General features: G+C 40.8%; 1 protein-coding gene across 4 annotated transcripts in view; it reads left to right on the forward strand.

The window, feature by feature from the left end:
* PYCR3 (pyrroline-5-carboxylate reductase 3) overlaps positions 1 to 8,079 on the forward strand; it is a 95,510-nt gene extending 87,431 nt beyond the window's left edge. For 2 of the 4 annotated variants that reach the window (XM_033933417.1, XM_033933419.1), the window contains one exon: positions 6,424 to 8,079. In XM_033933417.1, the coding sequence (XP_033789308.1) occupies positions 6,424 to 6,618 (195 nt within the window). In that variant the 3' untranslated portion in view covers positions 6,619 to 8,079. The remainder of the gene's footprint in view (positions 1 to 6,423) is intronic. The other 2 variants (XM_033933420.1, XM_033933418.1) reach the window with 1 other exon arrangement.
* Positions 8,080 to 19,014: the final 10,935 nt, after the last annotated feature.

Here is a 19,014-nt window from a genome sequence, read left to right on the forward strand (position 1 = left end):
GAGCCTACTTTTGCTGTTTCTTTAGATGCAGAAAAGGCTTTTGATAGAATAGAATGGACATTTATGTATCAGGCTATGGAATGGTTTGGTATAAATCCTGGATTCATACAAATGATACAAACATTAAATAGCTCCCCCTCTGCTAGATTATATATAAATAATACATTTTCAGAAAAATGTAATCTACAGAGAGGAGTTAGACAAGGATGTCCCTTGTCTCCTTTACTGTTTGATATAGTTTTAGAACCCTTAATATTAGCAATCCAACAAGTAAAGGAAATACAAGGTATACCTCATTCAGATAGAGAATACAAAATATCAGCCTATGCTGATGATTTATTATTATATTTGAGGAATCCAGAATCCACCATTCTACAATTGCTTGAACTAATTGATAAATTCGGAAAGTTTTCAGGATATAAGATAAATTGGAATAAATCAGAAATACTTCCTTTAAATGTACACTGTACAAAAGGTTTATGTAATACATTCTCTTTTGTTTGGAAGGAGGATACTATTAAATATCTTGGAATTTGGATTTCAAAAGATTTAGAAGACACAATGAAAATTAATGAAAAATGTTTATTACAAAAAGTGACAGAGATGTGTGAACAATGGAATCCTTTACATTTATTTACATTATTCTATTTCTATCATTTAAATTTCTCCAGAATTCTACTGTTCAACGGCTCCCCCTTCTGCTTCTATTCCTTTCTCTCCTCTCTTCTACCTTCCAAAGTATTTAGATCAATGCTGTCTTGTTAAAATGTTTATTTTATTTTTATTTTTCCTCTAATTCTACTTTTCACTTCTCTATTACCCTCCAGGTACTTTAGTTAGATTGTGAGCCTTCGGGACAGTAAGGGAATTTTTCAAGTACCTTTCTTATTTCTAATCTTAATGTATATTTTCTGTAAACCGCTTAGAACCTAACGGATGTAGCGGTATATAAGAAATAAATTACATTACATTACATTACATTATCTTGGTGGGGAAGAGTACAAACAGTTAAAATGATGATCTTACCTGTAGTTTGTTACCAAATGGGAATGATACCAGTTTTCTTTCAAGATTCTTTTTATACAAAGTTAAATAAGGTATTGACAAAATTTATTTGGCTCGGGAAAAATCCCAGAATTGCTTTAGTGACATTACAAAGACCAATTGCGGAGGGAGGGGTAAATTTTCCCAACTTCTATAGGTATCATCAAGCCTATATTTTACGTCAAGGTATGTATTGGATCCTCCCAGAGCCCACTGATAATATTCCAGATTGGTTCTGGCTTGAATGGAGACTCATGTTTCCTTTACGTCTCAGTCATGTAGTTAGTATCAAAATGCCAAGGCTATACAAAGAACATAAAATATTCATGGATACATGGAAAACTTTAAGATATATAAGTAATCTAACTCCTATTCCAATTAGTAAATCAACAACTCAAACGATTTGGTTAAACCCCAAGATCAAAATAGGCGGTTTCAAAATAATCTGGAAAAACTGGATGACAGCAGGTATTCGTATTTTAGATGATATAATAAAAAATGGAAAGTTGCTGGAGTTTTCACAATTGCAACATAAATTTGATCTTAAAAAAACACAATATTTTAAATGGTTGCAATTGAAGCAATCCATTCAGGTAGGGTTCCCTGAATGGAAAAATCTTACTAATTATCACAGTTTGGAATTCCTGTGTTTCCAGATTAATTCAACAGGTCATGAAGCTGCACAGTGGTATAAATTAATATCCGAATATATAAATAAAAAACCAAAAAATGGTCTTAGAGACATTTGGAGCATTGAGATAAAGCACCAAATTAGTGCATCTCAATGGCCACGACTTTGGTCTTGGAGGCTAAAATGTACGGTATCAGCATCTATGAGACAAACTTGGTTTTTTCTTTTACATAGAGCTTTCTGGACCCCTGTTAGATTACAAAAAATAGATAGCTCTAGGTCAAATAGATGCTGGCACTGTCATGTTGAAATTGGGACATTAGATCATCTTTTATTCTATTGTCCATTCATCTTAACATACTGGAAATCAATCTGGCCCCAAATAAATAGGATGTTAGAAAATCCGGTAGCCTTGACATATGATACCATATTATTTGGAACAACTATGAGAGCAAGAAGTCAAATATCATCAAGTAATAACAAACTTCTTTTTATTTTAACTGGAATAGCAATACAACAAATCACATTCAATTGGAAAAAACATGACAGATTAAATTATACATTCTGGTGGAATTCTGTATGTCATATATACAAAATGGAGCTCACTATAGCAACACAAAAAGGACATATAGATAAATTTCAAAAAATATGGAGACCATTAACTGAATATTGTAAAGAATGATTAATTTTCCCATGTATAGAATTTGATTAGAAGAAAAAGGGATTATATCTCTAAATATTATATAATATATTAATACTTGATTTATAATATGAAATATGGAAAGAATAGCATTTAAAAATTTTATTCATGTATTACTGAATAGAAGGGAGGGGGGAGGGGATGGGATATTATTATATTAATTAAGAATTATATAAATTTAGTTTTCTGAAATATTAGTATGAATTTATATTGTTGATGTAACATATGAAAATGAATAAAGATTTCTCATTCAGTATTGATAGGGAGGGAGGGAGGGGAGATTATTATATTCAATAATAATTATATTAATTTAAATTTCTTACATAATATTATAACTTTATAAAATATTGATTTTCTAAAGAAATTTTAAATTTGATATTAATTTGTAAGTTAATCAAGTGTGATTATTCAAGTTTATAATGAATTTATTTAAAACACTTGTAACATAAGAAAATGAATAAAGATTTATAAAACAAAAAAAAAAAAGAAATACCTTAATTCATCACTTGACATTCTTATTTGTATTGTTCCAAATAAATAATTATATAAGAAAACCACCCCTCCCACCCATATACCAATAAATAACAACTATCATTATATTATCCGTCATAATCCCACCCCCCCTTATCTTATCCAATATTCTGCCAGATTTTAAAAGTAAATGGGATACGCATGTGGGATCTCTAGGGGGGTAGAATCAAGGGGGTGGGTCATGGCCCTTTTCTGCCGTCATTTTCTATGTTTCTATATGTTAATAATATGAGCATAACAGACATGTTTCTCGGGGAGAGTCCCTGTACCCCTCCCTATTCTGTTTCCTCTCTAGAGCTGACCATCTGCTTTGGTACGAAATGAGGGGAGGACAGTGTAGAAAGAAGGGAGGTAAGCTAAAGGATACTAATGAGGCTTTCTACAATAATTCTCACGGGAATAGATTGACTGCCTTAAGGCTCAGGAATAATGTGTTTGTGTAATAGAAAGATTACCAAGGTAATAACCTAATCTTTCCTTTGCTACTTTAGTCACCTTTTCCCAGAGATGGCCACATTTATCATATCACATGATTATATAACATATTGCTTTTCCTCCTGAGGGGAGTGAGCTTCCTTACTCAGGAAGTGACGTCACTGGTGAGCTATGTTCCCTCTAAGCAGAGCACCTGAGCAATTGCTGTATATAAAATCTTTATTCATTTTCAAGTCTTTTTTTTTATTTTTTATAATTTCTTTATTCATTTTTAAACTTACATCAAGTGTACAGTAAATATCAACCAAATATAATACAACATCACTTGAAAAATTTTCAATATCATACACCAAGAAGATTTAACTCCCACCCCCCTCCCAAATTCATATACAACTAATATATACCACATAAAAATATCTTACGACAATCATCTATATATTCTTATATCTTTCAAGTCTTACAAGTATATAATATTCAATCAGAAACATTTTTAAACAAATCACTTGACAATCTTACTTATAATCCATACATTCTAGAAGCGTTGTTCACATATTTAACAAAGTTGCTCACAAAAGTTAATTTCTTAATCAAAAAAAATATTTTTAAACTTATCGTTCAAACAAAAATAAAAATGTGCATGCACCAAGCCAGTCCTTAGAGGGAGTATTGCTGGTGAGTGACTTACTTTCTGAATGAACATGCTGTTTGAGTCACAGTAAAGGGGAATGCCCCTTTTGTACACCCCTTCATATGATCTTTGGGTGATTGTAGCATTTGTCATAATTATAGGTATTTTGCTAATCATACAGTACTCCCCTGATATTCGCGGGGGTTCCGTTCCAGGAACCCCAGTGAATCTTGAAAAACCGCAAATATGGTTTTTCATGGGGAGACTGGAGAGGGCAGCGGGAGAGGCAGGAGAGAACAGCCGAAGCGCCAGCGAGTGCAGGAAATCACTCACTGTATGCTCCGACCGCCTCTTCCTGCACTAAAAAAAAAAAAATATATATATATATATATTATATTATTGTGTTTGTTTGGTCATATTTTTTATTGGATTATGGTTATACTTTTATGTTTTTTTTAGTTGTTTTGTCCCATGAAGAAGGCAGTTTTAACTACCGAAACCTAACTGGAAAAATTACAGTAATCTTAGTTACACATTCTGGTGGAATTCGTTATGTCATATTTTTAAGATGGAAAGAGCAATAGCGTTGCAAAAAGGAAATTATAATAACTTCGTAAAGATTTGGGGGCCATTGGAAAAGTATTGTAATGAATAGGCATCATTTTCTTCCTTTTTTAGATTTATTATATGCACACTCAGGGGGGAGGGAGGATTTAGGGAGGAAATTTTATAATTATGTTTATAATAATAGTATAATATATTTTATATAGAATAATGATGAAGGGTGGGTGGGTAGGGTTTTTATCATTAATGGTCTATTAGATTTTATGTGTTAGATTTTAAAGTGCTATATTGGAATCAATGTATGATATATTTATGTGCACTTGTTTGATTTTAAAATGAATAAAGAATTGGAAAAAAAAAAAAAAGATTATCACACTTATATAATAAAGCTTGGTGTGGTTGCATTGGATATCACATTTGCCCTTTCTTTGTTTTGGTTTGCTCAGCAGGCACTAGGCCATAATGGACCCCTCAGACCTGTATCACTGGTTCATGCTGCACGGGGTGGAGAGGGGCAAGAGAGTGATGCTACACGGGGTGGAAAGGGGAAGAGAGAGATGCTGCTCGGGGTAGAGAGGGGAAGAGAGAGATGCTGCTCGGGGTAGAGAGGAGCAAAAGAGATGCTGCTCGTGGTGGAGAGGGGCAAGAGAGATGCGGCTTGGGGTGGAGAGGAGCAAGAGAGATGCTGCTCGGGGTGGAGAGGGGCAAGAGAGTGATGCTGCACGGGATGGAGAAGGGCAAGAGAGAGATGCTGCACAGGGTAGAGAAGGGCAAGAGAGAGATGCTGCACAGGGTGGAGAACGGCAAGAGAGAGATGCTGCATGGGGTGGAGAGGGGCAAGAGAGAGATGCTGCACGGGGTGGAGAGGGACAAGAGAGAGATGCTGCTCAGGGTGGAGAGGGGCAAGAGAGAGATGCTGCATGGGGTGGAGAGGAGCAAGAGAGAGAGAGAGATGCTGCACGGGATGGAGAGGGGCAAGAGAGAGAAAGATGCTGCACGGTGTGGAGAGGCACAAGAGAGAGATGCACGGGGTGGAGAGAAGCAAGAAAGAAAAAGAGATGCTGTACGGGGTGGAGAGTGGGCAAGAGAGACACTACATGGGGTGGAGAGGGTTAAAGAGAGATGTACTTTGTATTGTTTTCACTAGAAAAGGAAATGCATTTCCCTTTTTATTTCTCCACTTTTTGTGGTCAATGCTATTTAACTTCTTGGAATTCCCAGTTCTATTTTTGTTTGTGTTTTTATTTCTAATTTGTGATCCTTTGTTCTGTATCTGGTGAGGGTATGTCACTGTGATTGTAATGGCAGGTTGAGAGATCAGAGGGAGTTCAGGGGGCCCCCTTTCTTTATTTACTAACCTGGGCCCTAGCATGTCTAGCACCGGTCCTGACCCTTCCTGTAGCTATTGAGGATCTTCAAATGTCACCAGCTTAGAACCTCCTCCAAAAGGTAGCCAAACCTGTCTTCTACCAGGCTCTGCAGTTGGCAGCAGCATTCTTTAGCCACCGACAATTAACCATGCATGGGGTGTTGGCATCGATGTGCATGGATGTTTCTCCTGCCTGCCAAGCTTGGTAATAGGAAGCTCTATTTGCCTATGGAGAAAGTCAAAAATAGAGGGGGGAGACTGAGACAAAATATTGTTCCCATCCACTTTCAGCTCAGGCCTTCCCAAAATTGACTGTATGGCCTCATCACTGCTTCTAGACTAAAATGGAGTGAGCCAAATTGAATTCCATCAACAAAGCCTTCCCATTAACCTTATGTTTATTAACTGGAGTACTTTGACTTAGTTTGTCCTAAGGACCATTCCTCTGATTTGAGTCCCAACAGCTACTCTTGCAGAATATAGCATAAATTCATAGATCAGATGCCCATAAACCATCTCAGTTGTTTTTACAGGGAGCTGCAAAGATGATCTTGGAGACCGGCGAGCATCCAGCTAAATTACGGAATGATGTTTGCACACCTGGGGGCACTACCATCTATGCCTGTCATGAGCTGGAGAAGGGGGCCCTACGGGCCACAGTCATGAATGCAGTGGAGGCAGGAACAAAGCGCGCTCAAGATATGGGCAAAAGCTAAGACTATATTGCACCAGCATTGCAACTGGTGTTCATGAATTCACTTGGAGGAGTAATAAGAACAAATTATTGCTGGACACCATTGCCTGTGCTGTTTGAAATGCACAAATACTCAAGTGTTCAGGGCCCAGGTTCCAGTCTCACCTCTAGAATTTACAGCGTAATTCCTAGGCAAGTCCCCTAGCTTTTATAATCAACTTATTTGTAAGCTGTCTGCAAATCAGTATAATTTAAAATAATGTGACTGATAGGTAGAATATGTTTCTGTCTGCTGATACGGATAGATGTGACAGTAAAAGAAATTGTTGCTCTGCGGCATTCTCAGTTCACAGGCCAGAAACTCATACTCGGATCACCTTGGGATCTATTGACTGTTAACACAGGTGCTTACCCGCTGCCTTGGGCATTCTAATGTTTGCAGGTGCTTGGCATTGCTGTGAGTAAGTGACTGAGGACTGCTGCTGCTCTTCCTAGCTGAGACCAATCCATCATGGTATAATGAAAAAAACCCTAACCCTGCTCTTTGAGGCCTCACTGCTTAAATAGTATCCTAGGCTAGCTTTCCACTGCACTTTCTAACCTCCTGATTTTTTAAATCATATACCACAGTCATTAATTTAATTTTTAATCACATTGTTGCATAATGTTCATCCACAAAATGAAGCATTAGCTGGGTTAGGCAAAATTGTCTGATTCAGTGTCTGATAGAGCTTTTGTTAAAATTGCCTCCCTTCCCCTGTAAATGGTTATAGGGAAGGTAGAAGTATAGCTGGTCATGTACTATTTGTCTTTAATTAGAGAAAGAGAAATCTAGTAATCAAAACTGGCAATGAGTGTTTGTTTCTGATTGATCTTGCTTCAAAACATTTTGTTTTTTTTGTGCAGCTTTTTCTTCAGGTGGCCATCATGCGGTACTACCTTGTCAGGATCAAACTTACACGTGCTATGGTGCTTGTCTTGTTTACACAGTTTGACGGTGCTCTAGTCTGTTTTCTCTGAGAACAAGCAAAACTCTACTTAACCACATTCAATGGAGCCTCCAGCACAGACGCTAACCAGCATTCTGGATTTTGCTGAAGCCTTTGGCAGCACCATACTGCACGTGCATGGCTGCCTTCCTGCCCAATGTGAGTGCAGCAGTTGCATTTTAGCCAGCTCTCTTCAATACAGAAAAATGAAGGTAAAGACCTTATGGCCTATCCAGTCTGCCCATCCGTGCCATATATTATACCCTCCTCTACCTTAGAGATTTTATAATTGGTTATGAGAAAAGAGAATGAATTTCCTAGAATCCAATGGGTTACAAGATCTGAGGCAACATGGCTTTATCAAATGAATCTGATTTGAATTCTTTGTGTGACCAGAGAATTGGATCGAGGATGTATGGTAGATATAATTTACTTAGATTTTAGCAAAGCCCTTGACATGGTTCCTCTTAAATAAATTTGACAAGCTGAAGTTAGGACCAAGAGTGCTGAACTGCATTAGAAACTGGTTGACAGGACACCCCCCCCCCCCCCCAGCCGCACAGTGGCAGGCCAAACTGAGAGTGATGGCACAATTTGAGATCCGCTCTTTTGATAAAACTCATAGATAGGCTTTATGGGAGGGCCTGCTGGACCTCTTAGCTCCTTAATTCCTTTTTGAGCACCTCCTTCAATCTGTTTTTTGGGATTTCGTGACGTCGGCCTCTTCGCTAGCTCTACCTGCACTCTGGGGGTGGGCGGGGGGAGTTGGGTTGGCTTTGGTAGGGGTGGTATGTGTGGATTGCTTGCTGCGTTGGATGAGGTATGCTTGTTGGGTGATTGTTGTGTGCTATGAGATGTCTGATTTTTATTTGCCTGAGTGTGTGTTGGGGGGACTTTATACCATAAAATGTTATGGCCGATGTCCTGGTCTAGCTGTGTATTTTTCGTGGGTCTTGAGGGTCTGGGTTGGCCTACAGTTTTTCTTTTTTTATGCTGGACATTGACCAGTTTGGTTTTACTGTTGCATTTCTGGTTCTTCCTTTATTGTTCCTGTTATTTTGTTGATTGAATTTGACTGTCTGGCCGTTTTGCCATTCTCAATAAAAACAATATTAAAAAACTCAAAAACTGGTTGACAGACATATCAGAATGTGGTGGTTAATGGAATTCACACGGAGGAAGGAAAGGTGAATAGTGGAGTGCCTCAAGAATTGGTGCTGGGTCCGATCCCGTTTAATATTTGTTAACAACATTGCCAAAGGGCTAGAAGGTATCAAAATTTGTAACAGAATGGACACCCTGGAGGGAGTGGAAAACATGAAAAAGGACTTATATAAGTTAGAAGAATGGTCTAATGTTTGGCAAATAAAATTGTTACGTCCCTTCCGGATTCCATATGCTAGGTGTTCAGTCCCTTCCCGCAATATGGGAGTTGCAGAAATCCAGACGCTTTTCTGAGCATGTGCTCCTCTTACCTTAGAGAGCGAGTTAGAGCCCCCTACAATTTCAATTTCTACAAGCAATCCATGCAGAAATCTTTTGAATTGCTCTTCTTTTTTTCGCTTAAAGTTCATCTTTTTCGGTGGCTTCAGTGCCTTGAGAGCTGAGACCCCTTCCAGTGGTCCTCTGTCAGAGAATAGGACATAGTCCCTCGAGTCCAAACTGCTGCTTCATGGAGAAATTTTGGTAGATCTGGAGCCAGCCTGCTGTGTGCTGCCATTCTTTGAATCAGGGTCCATTCCACTGGGAGTTTGCTTGCCCACTGACTTTGTCGGGGGTTTAAGCGCGCAGGCTGCATTTCCCACCCTCGGTTGCATGGAGCGGATCAGTGAGGGTGGAGATTACAGACGGTGTCCGGCCAACTGGCAGTCTGAAGATCTTCAAGTCTGATCAATTTGGAGCTATTCTGAGGCAGAAAATCTTTTTCTCCATTCAGCCGCTGTGTGAAAATGCTGACAGGCAAGGGCACTTCAGTGACTGTAATTAAACCTCCATTTCCTATGGGAATTTGGGCATGGCTTTTTTAACTCATTTTTCCAGTTTCTGAGGGTAGGGTTCAGGTCCCCCACCTCCCCAGACCACATATCGCAATTTTGTATTTTTGAGTTTTGTTTATTTTTGTCAATTGTGGTGCAAATTGCTTGCTGTGGCCATTTTGAATTTTATTCTGTGTTTTTTTTCAAAGTTTTATTTCTGCCTCAAAACCCCTTGACATGATTAAAAATTGTTTGAGATGAACTCCCCAGCCCCTAATCTATCGAATGTGTGCCTTGACTGTGCTGGATTGACACCAGATCTGTGACCGTATACCGCATGGCGTGCTGGGGGAAGGTGCAGGAACTTTGGACTTCACCTCTTTCAGGTCCTACAGGGCTGGGGAGCCAGCCTGGGTCTGTGACTATAGGGAAATATCTCGCCCAGAGGCTGTCCTGGAGTTTGGTGCCAAATGCTTGCGTTCCAAGTCTGGGGACTCTTTTGGCGATGCAAGCATCTCAGCAGGGCCCTGTAGTGCACAAGGTGTGAATTGTCACCAAACTTTTTTCGTCTCCTCTGGAAAGTGTATTCTTCGGACCCAGCTCATTGGACACAGCCAGCGGGCACATTGGTTTCTTCTAAACTTTTCTAGAGACCTCTCGTCCAGCTATGGCTGAGCTCGATTGCATTGTGCCACACAGATATTATGTTGCTTTTAGAAACATAGAACATGACGGCAGAAAAGTGCCACGGCCCATCTAGTCTGCCCACACTAATGGCCCACCCCCTAACTACCTCCATGAAGAGATCCCACATGCCAATCCCATCTTTTCTTAAAATCTGGCACGCTGCTTGCCTCAATTACCTGTTGTGGAAGATTATTCCAGCGATCAACCACCCTTTTGGTGAAGAAATATTTTCTGGTGTCGCCATGAAATTTCCCACCCCTGATTTTCAACGGATGCCCTCTTGTTGCCGTGGGTCCTTTAAGGAAAAAGAGAGCCTGTGACATATTTGAATGTCTCGATCATGTCTCCCTTCTCTCTGCGTTCCTCGAGTGAGTACAGCTGCAACTTACCCAGTCGTTCCTCATACGGGTGATCCTTGAGTCCTGAGACCATCCTGGTGGCCATTCGCTGAACCGACTCAACTCTCCGCACATCTTTTTGATAATTCGGCCTCCAGAATTGTACACAGTATTCCAGATGGGGTCTCACCATGGATCTGTACAACGGCATTATGACCTCGGACTTAAGGCTGACGAAACTGATTTGTCTAGCCCTGGATGAAGCTTTCTCCACTTGATTGGCAGTCTTCATGTCTTCGCTAATGATCACCCCCAAGTCACGTTCTGCTACAGTCCTTGCTAGGATCTCACCATTTAGGGTGTAAGTCCTGCATGGATTTTTGCCGCCAAGGTGCATGACCTTGCATTTTTTGGCATTGAAACTTAGTTGCCAAGTCTTTGACAAATGCTCCAGCAGGAGTAGGTCCTGTGTCATACTGTGCTTTCATCTGTTGTGCGGTTGCCTACCATATTGCATAGTTTGGCGTCATCGAAGCCTCTCAGCCAAGTCTCTTACAAAGATGTTAAATAGGATCGGGCCCAAGACTGAGCCCTGTGGCACTCTGCTGATCACCTCCGTCGTATCGGAGAAGGTACCGTTTACTACTACCCTCTGAAGTCTACCTCTAAGCCAGTCCCTAACCCATGCGGTTAATATTTCACCCAGTCCCATCGAACCCATCTTGCTCAATAACCTGCGGTGTGGGACGCTATCAAACGCTTTGCTGAAGTCCAACTACACAACGTCCAGGGACTCCCCTATATCCAGCTTTCTTGTTACCCAGTCAAAGAAGCTGATCAGATTTGATTGGCAGGACCTTCCCTTCGTAAAACCATGTTGATGGGGATCTCGTAGATTCTCCTCATTCAGGATCGTATCCAAGTGGTGTTTGATTAGTGTTTCCATAAGTTTACTCACTATCGATGTGAGACTCATCGGTCTATAATTCTCAGCCTCCGTCCTGCATCCCTTTTTGTGGAGTGGAATGACAGCCATTTTCCAATCCAACGGGACTCTTCCTATACTTAAGGAAAGATTGAAGAGCGCGGATAACGGTTCTGCCAGGACGTCATTCAACTCCCTGAGCACCCTGGGGTGTAGTTTGTCCACTCCCATAGCTTTGTTCACCTTGAGTCTTGATAGCTCTTCGTAGACACTGCTGGGCGTAAACTCAAAATTTCAAAATGGGTCTTCCGAGTTTTCCCTCGTCGGCAGCTGAGGACCGGATCCCGGGGCCTCGCAAGTGAAGACCGAGCAGAAGTATTAATTTAAAAGTTTGGCTTTGTCGGAGTACGATTCTACATAGTTCCCGTCGGATTTCCTAAGGCGTACTATCCCATCTGTGTTTCTTTTTCTGTCACTAATATACCGGAAGAAGGATTTATCGCCCTTCTTGATGTTCTTTGCAAGGTTCTCCTCCATTCGGAGTTTGGCCTCCCTGACTGCCGTTTTGACCGCTTTTGACTTGGCCAGATAGTCTTCCTTGGATTCTCGCTTCCCTGATTGTTTGTAGATGATGAACGCTCTTTTCTTCTTTTTTATGAGGTCTGAGATCTCCGCAGAGAACCACTGTGGTCTATTGTTTCTTCGCCGTTTACTTACTGATTTGATGTAGCGGTTGATTGCTTCGTGTAAGGTTGATTTCAGAGTTGACCACATTACCTCTACATTATCTGTTTCGGCATGGTTTTGCAGTGCCCGATGGACGAAATCTCCCATGCTTTCGAAGTTTGTGCCCTTAAAATTGAGGACCTTGGTTGATGTGCTTGACTTAGTGAAACCTTTCCTGAGGTTGAACCATATCATTTTGTGGTCACTGGAGGCCAACGTATCGCCTACCGAGACCTCTGTGACATTTTCTCCGTTGGTGAGTATTAGGTCTAGTATCGCCCGATCCCTAGTGGGCTCTAATACCATTTGTCTGAGTCTCGCTCCCTTTATAGCGATTAATAGCTTCCTGCTGCCGCTGGTCGTAGCGGAAAGATTGTTCCAATCCACATCAGGCATATTGAAGTCTCCTAACAATACTATGTCTCCACACAAAGTGATATTCTCAATGTCTTCGACTAATTCTATATCCATGTCCTCCTGTTGTCTTGGAGGTCTGTATACTACACCAAGATACTGGCATTTGTCCTTCCCCCTAGCCAAATTCACCCAGAGGGATTCCCCGGTGTACTTGACATCTGCGATTTTGTCTCCTGACCCTGCTTTTATTTTGGATATAGCTGATACCCTAGCCAGGGATGGGTCAACACGCTCACCCTGAGAGTTTGGATGAGAACCCCCTCCATCAGTGGGCCTTTTCAGCATGGCTTTGCCCACCATTTTATTGCTGGGGTGCTGCAAGAGCAAAAAAAAAAAAAATCCTCTTTTATTCCATCTTCTTGGTCTGGTTACCAGGCTGCTCTTTCCGGCTCTCTCAAGCTATATATAAACTTTCTCTGCCTGTTTTTGTGGCGTGTACCCTCTGCGGAAGTGGATAGTGTTGAATGATTATGGATTATGTGACGGACACCCTTTCTGATCTCATTAGAGTTATTACCGCTTATGCAGTGTCTGCGTACTGGCTGCTTTGGTTCTGTCCTTGGGCTGGGAACACTGCCTCCAAGGCCACTTTAACTTTAAGCAGACTTCCTTTTAAGGGTCAGCTTCTTTTTGGGACAGGTCTGGATGACCTCGACTGGTGTTGCTAATCACTACCCTAAGTCTCTCCATGTGCACAAGTCTTGATGGACTTTGGGAGTGGACAGTAGTAATTTTGTCCCTCACACTGTTTTCATCAGAGATCCTTGGGCTCTTCCTCCCAGAAATAATCCCAGGAATTCAGGGGGACATGATTTCCAGCTGTCTTATCACCTCTGTCCTGACTACTGTTCTATTGCCTTCAAGCTCAAAATCTTGCTCATGATCTTTGTCTTGTTTATTATGTTCAGTTCTAATTCCATGTTATGATTTTTGACTTGGACTTTTCGATACAGCATGTCATCTTTGCTGCTGGTGATGAGCATTGTTTCATCTGCATAATGCAGGTTGTTTATATTTTGGCCACCAACTTTGAAACCAATGCTTTTATCTTCCAAATTAATTTTTCTGAAAATGTCTTCGCCGTAAAGGTTGAACAGATAAGGTGACAAGATGCATCCTTGCCTGACGCCACATTTTATTGGCAAACCAATCAGTTTTGCCATGTTCAGTTTTCACAGCTCTCAGCAATAAAGTTGACATCTAAACTTTAAAGAAGCAGCCTTTAAAATAACTGAGGGGTAGTTATCCAACAAACAATAAGATCTGACATCTTTTGTCTGCTGACATTGATGACAAATCAAGAGATAGTGCCCCCCATTGAAAATGACTGATACTATTGTCAAACTGTGCTGTGATGGATAATATTTTAGATAATAAATAATCAGCTGTATAGCAGATTATACTTTTTCTTGAGATAAGTTTAAACAAGCCCTAGTATCAGTGAGATGATAAACAATTTTAAATACATGTAAATGTTTAGTAGCAGAAACATCCATACCTATTAGCTTTGAATAGTAAATCTTCCTTTTGGTCCTGATAGCCATTTGATATTCTTTGATTGCTCATCTTTATTTATTAACTTCAGATGCGTTCTAATGCCAGACACGTTCCAATTATCTACAATGCTGTTTTAGCTTTGAGCTCTTATTTTTTTATTTAAATTATTTATATACCACTTATATTCTAAGTGGTTTACATTCAGGTACTTTATCATATTTCCCTATCTGTCCCGGGGGGTCAAATTCTATCTAGTGTATCAAATCATTTGTCAGACTTCTTTATTCGTTTGGATCTAAGTGAGACCACTGTTTTACAGAATCCAAAAGAACTGTATTTGTGTTGGAAGAGTCAAATCTTGACCAAAAAGTTGATTAATTGGTTTTGTTGTTCTTATTTTGAATTGTTTTCAGTTAATGTTAAGAAAATATAAAAAAAATAATCTGACCATAAAATATTATGCCAATGACCTTCAGAAAGAAAAATATTAGGGGATATATGAGAAGAATGAGAAAAGGCTACAAGGTCCAGCTGATGTCCTTTATTATAGTGGACCAGGAATTTGATAATTTAGTGCTTCCAGGAACTAAACTAAAACGCTAGCACACCTTTATAAAAGGAGCCCTAAATCTTTAACCTTAGGATCTTCAGAGCATTCAAAGTGTAAATTAATGTCATCTGGCACTAAGTTGTAAGGGGACTGAATTGAGTTTCAAAATATACTGTAAAATCACAAAACAGGTCACTCTAGGTTATTTACTGGGTGGTGAATAAAATAATATACAGCCTCGGGGTTGTGGGATCAAATCCCGCACTGCTCCTTGTGACCCTGGGCAAGTCACTTAATCCCCATTGCCCTAGGTACATTAGATAGAGTGGGAGCCCACCGGGACAGTTAGGGAATAATGCTTGAGTATTTGAATAATTTGTAATCCACATAGAATTGTAGGATATGCGGAATATAAATAAAAACAAAAACATTCCTAATCTCATATGCCATGATTTTTTAGTTCCTGAGATCAAAACAACTCCAAAATTTCTATGTCCAAAAATTCTTTAAAAATTAAGGCAACACGTACTCCCCTTGTTTCTTTCTACATACAGTAATGCAATCCCTTTTTATAGCCCAGTGGACAAATTTCCTTAATCAAAGGATCCTCCTTGGTCGTTAAATGTCAAATAAGTTTTATAAGCAACAGATCTAATGTTAGTATAGTTACAATGAACTGGAATATAAAAGGCAGAGCTCTTATTGTTACACGGAAGATATTTTAATTTTGAGGACCCTTTCACAGGTTCTTCTTTGGCCTTGCCTGTTGCAAGTCCCTATTGACTGATGTTTGTTTTCAATGATCCTGATAGCTAGGGATTCCCATATGGGCTAAGTAGTGTCCTGATTGTCCTTGGAGAAAGTGAAATACCTACCTGTAGTAGGTATTCTCTGAGGACAGCAGATCACATGTTACCACATACCCTCCCACTTCCTTAGGAGTTGTGTTCTTTAAGCTTTTTGTACTGTATTGCTGGTCTTGTCTGCTCACATTGGACAGGAAAGCATTTGTGCATGTGCAGTACAGTTGCCAAAGCCTTCAGAAAAATCCAGAACGCTGAATAGTTATCTGTGCTGGGAATCCATCAAATGATGTCATCCATAGGCAGGGTATGTGAAAGTTTGTAATATGTAGGAATGCAACACAGCAAACACACACACACAGTCTTAGAGTTGGGATGGAGGCGCTGCCAGGGGCTAGCTCCGAGTCCCTTTTTATTATGCTTCTAAGCTAATGACATCATAGTAACTCCCTCGTTACACATCTAATGATTGGTGGATACAATGGTACATGCTTTTTACATTGGTGGAAACACAGGTACATGCTTTACCTCGTGATCACCCTCCAACTCAGCAGCTGAGTCTTTGCACATCCTCAATGCCTTTCCAAATAAGGACTGCTTGATTAAGATAAGGGTTAATATGTGACAGGGGTTTTGTGTCAAGAAGGGAGGGGGGAATGAGGAATAATTCAGTATTCATACACAAGGGCGAAAGGTCAGTGTGCTGAGCTTGCCTTGTATTAGAACATTACTACAGTAATAGCATGAGTGACTGTTGCATTTTAGGTTTAAATTTTAAAATAAATAAGATGTGGTTCTATGTCCTCTGAGAACATACAGTACAGGTGAGTAGCTTCACTTTAGCTCAGAGAAGTCTTCTTTTGACCTGGGGGAGCCTGTGCAGCCACACAACCCCTCCCTCCTCCAGTCCCTTTTGTCTACAGTCATGTGCAGATGAGTTCTCCCAACCTCTTTGGTGCTCAGTATGAGAGGAAAATAGAATAAAAATCAAACTCTGAAACTAGAACCTGACAGTAATAGTTTCCTCACAAATCTTGGTGGCAGAAAGCTTTGAAAAATATACCAGAACATCTGAACCACAGATACGTTGGGAAAGAAACAGTGTGCCATGTGAAACTTTAAGGTAATAGCATACCAGTTGCAAATTTTATACGACCACCGTGCTATGCTATTTTAGAATAGCTCAACAACTAGTATCAGTTGCTCATGTTAACAAACCAGGTTTAGTTTGATCATCTTTGTCTCTGTCTTCAGGAATCTATGTACTAACCTATACTTCTAGTGCAAAAGGCATATGAATCTTGAACCAGTAGGTTATTCTCCTTTACTCATGAGTTTGTAGAAGGCATCATATACCTTTTTCTCTCAATTCCACATCTCTGGACTGTGCCCCATCTCCTCAATTTTTCCTTCTACAAGCGAATTGAAAGGTGTCTTTTCTGATCTGCTTTGATTTAGATTTTTTATTTTCAGGTCTTTTCCAATCTTGCAGTTCTCCAGAGGTCCCCAGTATAACTAGAGCAGCTGTGCCTAGGAGAAGATACAGACTCTGTGGTCAGAAGTCTAGCCGGGAGGGCAACCCTTTTACAGGGAGCCTGCCTGGTCAGCCTGCCCTAACACCTAGGTGACTTGGGGATCGTTCCCCTGAGAACACAGCTTGCTCCTGGTTTATACTGGAGCTTGAATGCAGGGTGTATGGCCCTGTGTCAGTCCTGAGGGCTTTAGCTGGTGCCAGCTATGTCCCATCCACCCCCTCCCCAAAAACATGTGAGGAGCTGGGGAGGGGGGGTCTGGGGTCTAAGGCTCGTTCAGAGTCTGACTGGCAGCCTGAAGAAACAAGCATTTGGAGTAAAATTTCATGCTTTTCTGAGACAGCAGTTTCAGCTGAAACAGGCACAGAAAGCACAACTAAGTACAGGATATTGTAGCCTATGGGAGACATCAAGGTGGTATACATATTGATATTTTAGGGGTTTCTAGGGCTGGTATTTGGGTCCCCCACCTCCAAAAACCCCTTTACTGCATTTTCTGTGCTTTTATTAAGTTCTCCCAGGTTGTTTTTTTTTGTGCCAAAATGCTGCTGTCGTGGCCATCTTGAATTTCCTGATATGAATTTAAAAGCCTCTATCTGTCTTAAAACACCTCGATTTTGCTTAAAATCATTCCAGTTAGACTCCTCAGGCTGTTATAATGTGGATTCATGCCAGATTTGCATTGAATGGTTGGCTGAGGAATGTCCTTTTTCCACATGCCGTGGAGCACATATGGGGTGGGGGTGGGGGGAGAGCGCTGGATTTTGCCTCCTCTGATCCCTCTAGCACAGGGGTGTCAAAATCCCTCCTCGAGGGCCGCAATCCAGTCGGGTTTTCAGGATTTCCCCAATAAATACGCATGAAATCTATTAGCATACAATGAAAGCAGTGCATGCAAATAGATCTCATGCATATTCATTGGGGAAATCCTGAAAACCCGACTGGATTGCGGCCCTCGAGGAGGGACTTTGACACCCCTGCTCTAGGACATCCCAGGCGCAGGTGGCTTAGTTTGGGTGTTAAAAATCCCCCTAAAGCCCTCATATAACAACTCGGTGCATTCGGCGAAGCGTAGATGCCTCTGAGCTTGCAAGGAAACAAGGTGAGTCTTCGGGTCTTCCTGTTGAGGGGTTCACTCTAGATCAGGAGTAGGGAACCCAGTCGGGTTTTCAGGATTTCCCCAATGATTATGCATTGAAAGCAGTGCATGCAAATAGATCTCATGCATATTCATTGGGAAAATCCTGAAAACCCAACTGGAATACTGCTCTCGAGGACCGGAGTTCCCTATCCCTGCTCTAGATTTTGTGAGTTTAAAGGTTTTAAATTATCGGGGTCTGTAAGCACCATCTGCGGTGATGCCTGTGCTTGCGCAAGGGGGGGGGGGTGTTTGCTCTCAGCACAGTTCCCCCACCTGAGTCATCTACAGGACACAGAAGTCCCTGGAACCTCTGGACTTTTTCATTAGGCAAAAATCAAGTGGAACAGAGACTCATTCCCGTCAGCTGGGAACCTCGCACACCACAATGGAGAGGGGAAAGCCTACTGGTATCTGGAGCAGAAAAATTGCATATGTAAGCCCATACTTAGGGCTAGATAACGATCGTCGCTAAACCAGTTTTGACTGATTTAGCGACAATCACATCTAAGGACCCGATGCAGAAAACAGCTCTCTGTGTGATTTTCTGCATGATTGCTCATTCTCTGACCTTGCAAATAAGCTAATTAATATTGATATGCCATGTGATTGATGCCCTAACGTGGCTTTCCAATGCACAAAAAAAGTGATTGCTTTTAGCAATCTGAACAAAGCGACTGGTCAAGACCAGTTGTTGACTTGTCCCAACCAATACAAAAATATAACTGCCAAACATTTTTTTTTTTAATGGGCATGAATGCTGTGTGTGTTACACACATCAGCCCCATTAAAAAAGAAAAAAAGCCCCCTTGCCAATGAAGGCCCTCACTGACAAACAGG

This window comes from Geotrypetes seraphini, chromosome 2, assembly GCF_902459505.1.
Source record: "Geotrypetes seraphini chromosome 2, aGeoSer1.1, whole genome shotgun sequence".
Classification (NCBI taxonomy): Eukaryota; Metazoa; Chordata; class Amphibia; order Gymnophiona; family Dermophiidae; genus Geotrypetes; species Geotrypetes seraphini.